The 12,332-nt window shown below is 49.6% G+C and overlaps 1 protein-coding gene across 2 annotated transcripts in view; it reads right to left on the bottom strand.

Moving 5' to 3' along the window:
- FBXO31 (F-box protein 31) overlaps nucleotides 1–12,332 on the bottom strand; it is a 44,573-nt gene that overhangs the window by 7,356 nt on the left and 24,885 nt on the right. For both annotated transcript variants that reach the window (XM_038538098.1, XM_038538099.1), the window contains 4 exons: nucleotides 8,740–8,907; nucleotides 7,997–8,071; nucleotides 2,081–2,190; nucleotides 1,280–1,433 (listed from right to left, as the gene is read on the bottom strand). In XM_038538098.1, coding sequence (XP_038394026.1) covers nucleotides 1,280–1,433; nucleotides 2,081–2,190; nucleotides 7,997–8,071; nucleotides 8,740–8,907 — 507 coding nt within the window. The remainder of the gene's footprint in view (nucleotides 1–1,279; nucleotides 1,434–2,080; nucleotides 2,191–7,996; nucleotides 8,072–8,739; nucleotides 8,908–12,332) is intronic.

Here is a 12,332-nt window from a genome sequence, read left to right as displayed (position 1 = left end):
AGCAGGGCTCAGGGACCAGCAGAGACACATTGTGCGCAGTTTCCAGCCTAGATCACACTTCTGGACAAATCAGCTCACTCCAGCAATCCTACTGACTTAGCAGCAACCCCTCTGAAGTAAGACTATTTTAGAAGCCCTTAAAAGTAAGTGCCTACAGCAGGCACCCTCATCTGTGAAGGAATCTGTGAAAACAGGGGCTAAGATCTTGTGAGCGAACTCGAGAAGGACACAAGCACCTGGCACAGTGGCTCATGGGCACTCAAGAACTCCAGATATAGGGCAGCCCGGGTGGCTCAGTGGTTTAGCGCCGTCTTCAGCCCGAGGCCTGATCCTAGAGACCTGGGATCGAGTCCCGTGTCGGGCTCCTTGCATGGAGCCTGCCCCTCTCTCTGTCTTTGTGTGTCTCTCATGAATAAATAAATAAAATCTTAAAAAAAAAAAAAAAAAACTCCAGATATAAAAACCTCCCCATTCTAGAAGACTGAGGGTAAGGGAAAGGCACAGACCCTTCCAGGGTCAGGCGGCAGCCCAGATCTGTTTGGAACACACACACACCTGAGCCCGAACCTAGGAAATGCTCCAGGCCTCAGTCCCACCAGGGGCCCCAGTACTGGGCTCTGCTCACCAGGAGGCTTCCCAGGGCACAGGGACCCTGGCCCATCAAGGTCTAAGAGCAAAGCTCCCTGAGAACAAAGGAGAGGCACTGCTCCCCAGGAGACTATAGTGCACCTGTGAGAAATGCACCCCAACTACGTGTAGGATGGGTGAGCACGGTGTGGATGGTGCCCATTTGTTCAAGACCCCCATTCAGCTCAACAACCCTCCCACTGTTTGTGAGCTGCGGAGGCCAAGATGGGAGCCTGTGTAATAATGCAGGACATCTCCAATGTGGCCACACCTTACAGTCCCCAGGGAAGCTCATGAAGCCACATACCCAGCCCGCACTCGCCGCCCCCTCCGAATCAGAATCTGTAGGGCCCAGCATCAGGGTCTCCTCAACATCCCCAGGGATTCGGTGTGTGGCCAGGACTGAGAACCATGTGGTAAAGCCACCTTGGAAATGCTGCAAATCCCTTGGAGGTCTTGTAAAAAGCAAAGCCTGGTTCAGTGGATCTGTAGGGCCCAACACTCTGCAGTCCCAACGAACTCCCCAGTGCAGGGGTGCTACAGGTCCAGAGCCCACTCTGAGGAGCCAGAGTGTAGCCCAAGTCCTGCTACCACAAGGCTAATAAGATGGAGTTCACAGAGGTGAGCCCACCAAGGCCGCACCCAGACTCACCGTGATCTTCGTGCCCCTGGCACACTTTCCATGGAAGCTGAGCATAACAATCTCTAGGCCGTGGCTGCCATAGGTGCCTTTGAAAAGGCCGGGTCTGATGAGGTCATCCGGGTGGCTGGGTGGGAGGTAGATGCGGCGGTAGGTCAGGCAGTTGCTGTGGGGGGAACAGGGGGCATGAGAGCAGCTTGGCGGGCAGGAAGGCCTAGTATAGCCAGGCTTAGGTTCCTCTAGGCCAGTGGGGAGCAGGGACACCCTACATTCCTGAGCCACAATCACTCCCCTCAAAACACACGCAGGGCACATTTCACACCTCCTAATTCTGACAGGGCTTAAGAGCTCATGTTCGCTCCACCAGCACAAGGGAACTGCGGGGGTAGAGCTCTCTACAGAGGGGAAGGGGATACTACTCCCACTCCATCACCCTAGCATAGGAATCCCCAAAACTGCAAAGAGGATATTCACTGCACAAGGGGCCATTTAAATGCGTCATGGGGACAGGGGCAGAGGCTGAGGTAGGGAGAGCAACTAAGGGCAGAGGCCTCCCCCAGTAGACGTGGGGAGGCTCTGGCACACAGGCCAGGCTTGTTAGAGCACACTGTTAGTAGATGATGATAAATCAGATAGCAAACAGACATGGAGGTAGGGCAGGGTGGTTGGACACTGTGTTCACAGTACCCAGAGAGAGCAAGACTGTGCTCACAGTATCCATAAAGGGGGAACTCAGTAACCATGAAAGAGCACTGGGCTGACAGTACCCAGAGAGACTGTGCTCACAGTACTCACAGGGCAGACTGCACTTACTCATACTGACTCGTGTAGATAAACTTCATCAGGATGAGCTCCTGCATGTGCTCATGGAAAATGTCCTCCAGTGTCCGCCCCCATTCTTCCCTCAGCCATGTTCGGAATTCCTTCCAAGAGAATACAGATCATGAAAACCAACATGACTCGCATGGAAAACTCACTGTGACACTAGGTAGATAAAAGCAGCGTTCTTACAGCTGCAGGTGATGCCTTGGGTGCACCTGTGCCAGAGTACCAGGGGGTGGACGGTATGGAGATAAAGGATAGGAAGGAGGAGGGGGCTGCCACACTTTGGTCTCCCAGTCCTTGACCTACTTCCTATGGAGGTCAGCCACCAATGAAAAGTGAGGGGCAGGGATCCCTGGGTGGCTCAGCAGTTTGGCGCCTGCCTTTGGCCCGGGGCGCGATCCTGGAGTTCCGGGATTGAGTCCCACGTCGGGCTCCTGACATGGAGCCTGCTTCTCCCTTCTCCTGTGTCTCTGCCTCTCTCTCTATGTCTATCATAAATAAATAAATAAATAAATAAATAAATCTTAAAAAAAAAAAAAAAAGTGAGGGGCTCTGGTCCCCATCTTCCCAGAGCACTCAGGCCCAGACTTCAACAGGCAACAACCATGGGATCCCTCCAGGCAAGGCTAGGGCCACAGCCCACATCCAGAGCTCCCAGGTAGCAGCCATGTGAGCCTCACAGCTGTGGCCACCTAAGGGGCATGTGGAATCTACACTGAACCTGGTTATGGGGCTGCTGGTCACACTGGCTGGCTGCTTTCTGCAAGATAGGTATGGCCAGAGGAGAAGGCAGGTGCCTTCACAGTTGTTACACATTCAAAAGTTCATCTGTAAAAAGGAGTTTTTATAAACACTGCATCCTCAAAGTTCAGTCATTCATTACAGGATCAATGCAAAGGATGTTTAGTACTTAATAGCCTGATTCTGTGCATTTAACTTAATCCATAGCTCTGAGTTCTAGCTCAATATAGCATTCCTATTGACCATCCAGAGTTAGCTCCACAAACAGAAGCAAAAGCAGTTTAATAACAACAGAAAAACCAAGAGAGTTGTCATCTGTTGATTGCTTTTTTTGTTGTTGTTGTTTGCTTTAATATGTTCCTTGCCCAAACTCTGGCCAGACACAGAAACCCCTCCCTGCAGTGACTGGAGCACACAGCGAGTGAGCCACAAGCTCAATATCCGCAAATCAACTGAAAGTTTCTGTACTAGCAGAATGAAGTTGGAAAAGGAAAAGTTTTAAGTCCTATTTCCAGCAGGCTCAGACAACACATGACTTGGGAATACATATTAGAAAGTATGCACAGGACATTATGACTCACTCTAAAGCCGCAGTAATCAAGACAGTGATATGAACATCAGAGCCAACAAATATGTCAATGGACTGTTTTGAAACAGTCCAAAAAACAGACCCATTTACCTGGTCAGTCTCTTTCCAACAAATACATCCAAGCCACCCAACAAGAAAGGAAAAGTCTCTTCCACAAATGACACTCCAATAACTGGACATCCATGTGGAGAAAAGAAACCACAATCCCTGCCTCACACCACACACAGGAAGTTACTCTAGATGAGCCACAGACCCAGCGTGAAGCTACCAAACTTCTGAGGAGAGAGCTTCTCTGCAGCTTAGGGATAGGCAAAGTCTTTTAAGACACAGAAAATAACTATAAAAGAAAAAACTTGACAAATTAGACTTTACCAAAGTCAAAACCTTCCACTCAAATGGAATAAGGCCCTAAAAAATCAAAACAGATAACAGATAAAAATGGAATTGAACAAAGGTAATGAGCAAGGATTTTATGTCACCATGGTAAGTAATCAGACTTGAGCTAAATACTTGAAGCTGGCTTGTGAAGAGTCATAATCTTGTTTACTTTGCATGAAAAGGTCAGAGTCATTAGAACCAGACCCAATTACTCAGAACAAAGACCTCTGAGATATGTTTATTATGAAATTACCTCATGAGATATGCATGCACAAGGAAAAACAGAGGGGCCCAGAGCATACAGTACAAGAATAATCTTTATTCAACGCTTGCTCACCAGGTGCTGGCACTACAGAATCATCACCTTTATTTACACAATGGCCCAGGCTACAGGTGCTCACACCTTCCCTGTACTACAGATGTGTGGGGGCTGGGAGAGTTTGAGAAAACTTTCTAAAGTCACCCAGCTAGGAAGCAGTAGAATCAGAGCTACTCTGAAGTTCACAAGCTAACTGGCCTTGTTTCCACCAGGGCTAACTCAAAGGCCAGCAGGAGCACAGGAGTCAGGGGGCTCACCCAGCAAACTAACAACACATAATAAGAATTTAAAAAACCTTCAGGGCCTTTTACGTGGAAATCTCATTTCTGTATAATCCAAAATCCAGGGAAGGTTTTTGCATAGAGTTCAGGCAGCTATAGGAATAACACCTGGTGGCTCTGCCAGGTGGCTGTGGCCAGCCAGGCACTAAGGCATTCCCATGCAGAGCCCTACTCAGTCCTCCAAACCACATCGGTGTCCACAGGTAATGCTACGGCCCTATTTCACAGATAAGGACTGAAGTTCTCAGAGAGCAGCAAGTCACTAGAGCATGCAGTCAATCACCCTATGGATGGAATGCTGTGTTAAAAATAAAGTTTCTAAAGAATTATAATGAGACTGGAAAATATTTCTGGAAGAGCTAAAAAGCTTAAAAAAAAAAAAAAGATCCAAATTAGAAGGAGTTAGATCGCAGTTACATAAAATTTGGAGAACAAGAAGGTATGACGGAGGATGGATGTGGGGCTGCTCCTGGGTAGGGCTCCCATGATTGCATGTTTGATGGTGAGAAGGCATTTCAGTATATAAGACAAAGAAACAAAAGCAACTTGTGTCCGGTCAAGGAGTCTAATGCCAGAGTCTCTCTACGGGACTAAGTGCAAAATGCACTGTGAGCAGGGCCAGCAGAAGCCCATGGCCTAGTCAGGAGGGACAAGAGATGCCCACAGCATCACAGGGGGTGGGGCCTGGCCATCCTCCCTCCTGCCTCTCTGTGCAGTCTCTCCTCCTCCAAGCAGCCTCTAGGTTTCTAGAAGCCTCAGGTTGGGGGTTGGACAGGCACAGGATGAACAGGGAAGATGGCGGCTGGGCCTTACCTCATCTGTGAAGAAGGCCAAGAGAGATGAGTTTGTGTAGGCCTGAGGGCCTGCCCTGCTCACAGGATCCCAGGAGAGGGACTGCAATGTGCAGAGCACACAGGTCACCCAGGAGGTGTCATGAGGGGCAGGCTGAGGGCACCACAGCCTCAGCCATCAGAATACACCACGATAGTCTGGACCTGGCATTCAAAGGTGGACACAGCAGGTTTAGAAACCCGGGGACTGGAGCTGCATGTGACAAGTGGGAGGGATGGTGAGCAAGACACAGTGTATCAGCCAGAGACCCACAGAGCAGCTGTGGCCTTCACAAGAAAATGGATGGACACTCACTGGTTCCTTTGTGGGCACAGGGCCACCAGGGCATCCCCAAAAAGCTCTTGGTGCCACGGAGAATGGAGGAGATGCAGCATCAGGCCATCCCCTGGGAGTGTGAGAGGACTCCCTCCTCCGCTGGAGGAGATGGCTCTTGCCGCCCTAGTTCCCTCCTAGCCCTCCTGGCTGCCAGGAGCCCTCCGTTCCCTAGGGAGTACCACGTGGCCCTAGAGTTTTAAATGACCATCAGCCATCCGAGCACAAGGCAGCCAGAGTGCAGGACTCAGCCTTTCATCTCAATGTCAGAGCTACTGGGACACATGGTGATGTCCCCCTACAGCCCATCCTCTCTCCCTGGGGCCTGAAGCCATTCCCTGTGGAATGGCTTTCTGTGGAACAGAAAGATTCCACAAGAATGTGCAGACATTTCTGGCTGACTCACAAATCCACAGAACCCATTCCCACATGGCCGAAGTGAGAGACAGGAGAGGGACAGAGAGAAAAGCAGCAGAGAGACTGCACACAGCTGAGACAAAGTGACTGCAGGGCCAAACTGCAAGCTCTCCCACCACCTGCTGCAGGCAGCCCGGCCCTCTGCTCTGCCTGAAGACACAGCGTCTCCCTGACCTTCCACTCTCCATGGGCAAGGCAGGGGAAGACAGACCTCTGACGACAAAAAAATTTCTGGATAAAAATATACCATGAATCAAAAAAAATTAAAAAATATATATATATACCATGAATCAAACTAAAAGAGAGAAACATAAGAAAAAGTGATTTGCAACTCACACCAGAAGGACTGATGCTCTGATATGAAAAGAAAGCTCCTACGAATCAACTAGAAACCTACCAGCACCAGAGAGAGCAGTGAGAATGTTTACTAATGTCACAGAAAAGGAGCCACGTGGAGCCCTAACCATGCCCTAATCTCAGCCTCGGTCAGTCTGGATACCAGCAAAGTTTTGTTCCTACCCACAATCCACGTGTTCTTATAGTTTCCACAAAGGGCTTGTGTTATACTTTTATAACCAGAAAATATACCATTCCACTTCAAAATCAGTGAGCCCACACACAGAGGCAGCTTATAAGACCTCTTCCTGATGCCAGTGTGTTTCCAGAATTACACTACACTACATGGCCTTTTTAAGGTCAATGGCTGAGGAGTTTCTATTCTCAGAATACATGTTGACCTTTCTCACTGAAACATGGACTGGAGCAGTCATCTGTATGCTATGTGCGTGACCATACAGGCAATCCTCAACGGCACTGTTGTAAAGTGAAAATGCATCTGCGTCACCTGTCACCTTCACACACTGTATATTTGAGCAAATAGGGCCTCATCTACCTGCAAAGGGTTCCAGCAAGCATTTGTGTGCATTCTTCAGACGCAGACATACATGCATATGATTTTATGTTACACCTCCCTCCAATTCTCTGGCTAACAGGGAAACCATCAGACTCAGAACCTAAGAAATGCACACCCAATAAATAAATATAAGCTCAATGAGCATCCTACACTTTATTTTTTTTTTAAAGATTTATTTATTTATTCATTCAGAGAGAGAGAGAGAGAGAGGCAGAGACACAGGCAGAGGGAGAAGCAGGCTCCATGCAGGAAGCCCGATGTGGGACTCGATCCCGGGTCTCCAGGATCACACCCCGGGCTGTAGGCGGCGCTAAACCGCTGCGCCACCAGGGCTACCCCGCATCCTACACTTTAAAAGTTCAAGTTTCTGTTTTGTTTTGTTTTTTAAAGATTTCATTTACTAATTTGAGAGAGCATGAGAGAGTGAGAGAGTGAGAGCACAAGCAAGAGGAAGGAGAGAGGGAGAAGCAGGCTCCTCAGTGAGCCAGAACCCCAACAGAGGGCTCGATCCCACGACCCTGGGAGCCAAAGGCAGATGCTTAACCAACTGAGCCACCCCAGGTGCCCCTAAAAGTTCCAAGTTTTTCTTAAGAATGTTTTGAAAGGGCAGTATGACTTGGATCCTCAGAAAAGGAAAACTCAAAGGCAATGGAAAACTATCCATGCAAATAAAAGGAAGTACAAAGAAACTCAGAGGTGTGGCTCACAGGTGGCCTCCCGGCTGCAACACCAAGACCTAGGAATCTCAGCCGCCAAGCCCAACCATGGGGAGAACACAGAGGCTCTAAAAAGCCCCCTGGTCTCCCTGCAGACTTACATCCAAAAAGAAATCTCCAGCAGCACACAAACATTCTCACCAAAGGGGCAAAAGAGAGCCAATTGGAGGAAAGGATTTCTCTTGGGTTTACACATTCTAAGGGGTGACAGGGAAGAAAAGCCTGGGCGCAGACACACACACACACACATTCCTTTCTGATGGAAGGGTCAGACGCACATGTCAGGATGAGCCGGGGAAGACAGCCCTCTGCTGGGGGCACACTGGGGATGTCAAGGCGTTTAAATTCACATGTGCACCATGTGAAGAGAAGGGGTACATGCTCACCTCTTGCCTCCCACCAGACATCCTGTGGTGGTCTGTCTGGTTGCACTTTGTGGAGAATTCGTCCTTCTTCACAATCTTGAGCATTCACAACAAAGGAGAGGGAAATGAATCAGTCACGGCACCCCCACCAGCCAGAGCAATACGGTCAACCTCTCCCACACCAACATAACCCACATGCACGCAGAAGCCCAAGATGCCACTGAATCCTGGCCAGTCCAAAGAGGGGGGTCAGAGCCACCTGAGCATGCACTTCCTCCTCAGGAGACAGTGCATGTACGTTTGCCCAGGAGGACATCTTACAGCAGAAAAAAGGGACTGGTGCTTTCACAGTGTGTTAAGTAACACACATGCTTATTGGGGTGGCCATCCACCAAACTTCTATCAGAGAGCACAGTGTCTTATTCCAAGTTCAAGTTCATATTCTTGCAAAAAAGAAACCAGGGAGCATGGCAAAAACAACAACCCGTTTAAACTGAACGCAGAATCCATGAAGAGTCCGAGCAAGTACGTCTCTGAGGGGCTGCATCACAGCACCTGCACATTGATAACGCACCCCAGGGTGGGGCTGAGCCCCCACTTCCTCCCATGATCTCTACTCAGTGTGGACACAGGTCTGTAACTGGGAATACCACAGCCACTCAGCCAGCACTGTGCCCCGGCTGCCACTGAGACCAGGGGGGACAGAGGAGCCCTAGTTCCTTGTCTGCACACAGCTATACACCTAGGGAACCCCGAGCGCTCACCTGGATGTGGCCATTGTGGGGCCCTCTGTGGCCATACATGCACTCCACCGTGGCAGACTTTCTCTCCATCAGGTGGACTCTGAACAAGGGCTTGAATCTCATTGGGTCATCCACATGAGGGTCGTGAGGAGGCAGGTACATCCAGCCAATGATGAACAGGCCATCAACCTACAGTGAGGAGAAAGAGCACAAGTCCACGCAAGGTTCAGGAGGTGGTGCTGGGGCAGAAGGTCCCACCCTACTCCATTCACAAGAACCATTCTCATCTCCATACTGCGGCCCCATGGAGGATCTCAGAGCTGGTGAGCATCGTGGTGCCCCACCTAGCACACCACAGCAAGCATGGCCCACCTACCAAGTGTCTGTTCATTAAAAAGCAGCTCTCTACTGCAAACACGGGTCCTTGACAGCACTGCATCCTAACTGAAATCTTCTAAGAGATTAGAACTTAAATGTTTTCACCAAAAAAGAAGTGGCCTATGTGTTAACCCCAGATTTGTGCACAGAGTGTATAAATACCAACCACCGAGAAGTACTCGTCATGCGCCTTACACTTCTACCTGCCCAGTGTTTCTCAATTAAGCTGAAAATAAAGAGAAATGTACCTGCAGCATTATCCACAACAGCTAAGATATGGAAGCAGCCCAAGTGCCCACCGACACCGATGAGTGGATAAGGAAGATATGGTATATATACACAATGGACATAAAAAAAAAAAAAAAAAAAAGAAATCTTGCCATTTGTAACAACATGGATGGAGCTAGAGGGCATAGTGCTAAATGAAAAAAGTCAATCAACAAAGACTAGTACTGTATGATCTCACTCGTATGTGGAATTTAAGAAAGAAAACAAACCAAAGTAGCAGAAACAGATAAATAGAAAACAAAGGATATTTTCCAGGGTGGGGGGCACGGGCGAGATGGGCAAAGTGTGGGGAAGTACAGGCTTCCAGGTGTTTGAGGAACAGTCATAAAAGTAAGACAGTGAGAACAGGTAACAAGTCAGCAGCTCTTGTGAGCACAGCGTACAGACTATGCCACATAGCTAAAACTCATATAATACCATGTTCAGCTACACTTCAGTAAAAAGATAAATTTTTAAAGAAAAAAATAAGCAAATTTTGTTTTAAAAATTGAAAAAAGTAGTTTAACTTTTGGAGCAAAACATTTGCAAGTTTTAGAGAGAGCAGCCAGGTCTGAAGTAGGGGAACAGGCCAGATGATGCTAGAAAAAGGCCAAATAAAAAAATAAATAAAAAAAAAAGAAAAAGGCCAAATAACTCAGGATAGGAGGCACCTAGTCAGCATCTGACCCATCAGTGAAAATGGGGGGCTAGTTCTGGCAGCAGAGACCCACACAGCACCCACACAGATGTCACGGGGGGCTGCTGCAGACCCAGTTCCCAGCAAGCTGCTATGCCTAGGAAGTTCTCCTGGCCTCAGGGAGACAGATGCAGACTGGGCCTCGGGCCGCATGCACCTCTAGACTGCGGTGTAAGGACAAGGCCCACGTGCAGGAAAACAGCCACATTCTGTAAAGATACACACAGTACAAACAGATGAAAGGGCATGGGCCTGGGATCTGCTTTAAAATGCCTGAAAACCAGAGGCAAGGGAGGAGACCAGTGCTGTGGGCTTGCCATGCTCAACAAGGAGGGATTGTCAGCGCTGCTGTCACTCCTCCAGTGAGCGCAATGCGGTGGCAGGCAGACAGTGGCGGAGATGAGGTCAGAGCAGGAGTGGTTCCCCAGGACGGCAGGCCGCACGCTCCCCAAGGCCAGAGGCCCTGCAGTCGGGGGAGCCTGGGTGCCTGCGGCTCGCTCCAGCTCACCCACTTCTGCAGCGAGCCAACCTGACGAGGCTGAGCTGGCACTGGTCTGCCATCTCCCCCTAATTATCCTCTTTCAGAAGCTGCAAAAAAAAAAAAAATTTTTTTTTTTTACTCTATTAGTCATTGCCAGTAAGAAAAACAATTATCACTCTCCCTGCCTAAAGCATGGAAAGCAAAGCAGTCTGCCCACGCTGGGAGCAGTCTGGTTTGCCCTGCAAGAAACCTTTTAAATGCAAGGCTTTCCCCAGTGACGTTAAACATAAATACAAAGCGTGTTTCTTAATGGATGTTTCCACTGAATCATAAAGAATACGAAGCACTATTTATCTCTGTCCAAAACCCCACCTGGTGAGCGAAATACAGAGTGACAGAGCACCCAGAGCCTCCAAGTGGCCCATGTGAGGCAAGTTTTCAAGAGCCCACCCTGAGGCCATCCAGAGGCCCCAACATGCCATTTGTTAGATGCGCTTGTGAATGAGGCATGGACTCAGGCTTCCAGCCTACCACAGCTATATGCAACCAGAGGGAAGCAAGATCAGAACACCAGGGCTCCCTGAAGGCATCAGACTCCATTCACGCTACAGCAGCAGCTGCAGCAACATGGGGGCTAGACACCTGGACACCCCCAGTCCCAGGGCTTCTGCTCAGAGAGCACACAGCAAGCTCGAGGAGTAAGGAAGAGCCACACTACAGAGACCCAGAAAAGTGACACATCCTATGATACAGACGCCCGTAAAGCACTAAAAATGAGCAGCTACATTTCAAAACATGACAGGCAAGCAACTGAGCAGCATATAAAAATGAGACTGCAAGACTTTCCGCCTGCCTTGGACCCAGGGTCTTAGACCGAGCAGCCCTGCTGCTAACACCAGCTGTGAAGTCTGCACACATCACAGTTTAAGTGCTGCCTGAAGACACCAGGGAGCACACACAGTGGCCCCAAAACAAGGACCATGAGCCTGAAAAGAAGGGACAGGCTTGAGATGAGCCGAAGGGTACAGAGCATCCCACCCCTTTGCCCCAGGTCCCTGACTGCTGGTGGCTGGGCAGAGGGGCAGTGGGGCGCTGGAGTCCCCAGGGCTGCCACAGAGACCAGGGGTATAGGCCAGGATCCCAAAGAAGCGGGGAACACAATGTATACAGCTCAGCCCTTGAGGCATCTTCTGGATCCTAACCCATGAGGGGTTACAGATAGAGAAGCCAACCAGCCATGAGAGTCATCAGCGGTGTCCCTTCCCTGATAGGGGAAATGCAGGCTCTGGAGAGCAGGAGGTGCCCAGGCTGTGGATGGGGACACCCTGTGGATGGGGCCACCAGGAATGAGATCAGCGCTCATTACACCTGGTCAGAGCAAGGCACTCTGTGACCCCAGGCCACAGAATAGGCACCTTCCTGGGGGCAGCATCCATGGCCAGATGTGCAGGCACCCTGGCAGCCCTACTGCCATGCCTGAAAATCCAGAGGAAAAAGGGAGACTGTAAACTGAACTGGAGGTCACAGACTCTAAAGGAACTTTGACTAATATTCAAGACAACCCAATACAAAGGAAAGCATCATCAAAAAAAGAACAAAAAAATGAAGCCAGACTTACATCCTGGCCATCGTGGAGTAACGGGGACTGCTGTGAACACGAAAGTGACCCCGGACAGCAGGCCATGCAAGGCTGGGACCCCACAGAAGAGAAGAGGCGACCCTGCCAGAGGCACCTTCTAGACCAAGGCTCAGACGGGGTCATGTGGAACTGGCAGTTCTGACCAGAGGGAA

This window comes from Canis lupus, chromosome 5, assembly GCF_011100685.1.
Source record: "Canis lupus familiaris isolate Mischka breed German Shepherd chromosome 5, alternate assembly UU_Cfam_GSD_1.0, whole genome shotgun sequence".
Classification (NCBI taxonomy): Eukaryota; Metazoa; Chordata; class Mammalia; order Carnivora; family Canidae; genus Canis; species Canis lupus.
Note: the sequence above shows the minus strand (reverse complement) of the source record. Positions and strands in the feature narration are given on the sequence as shown.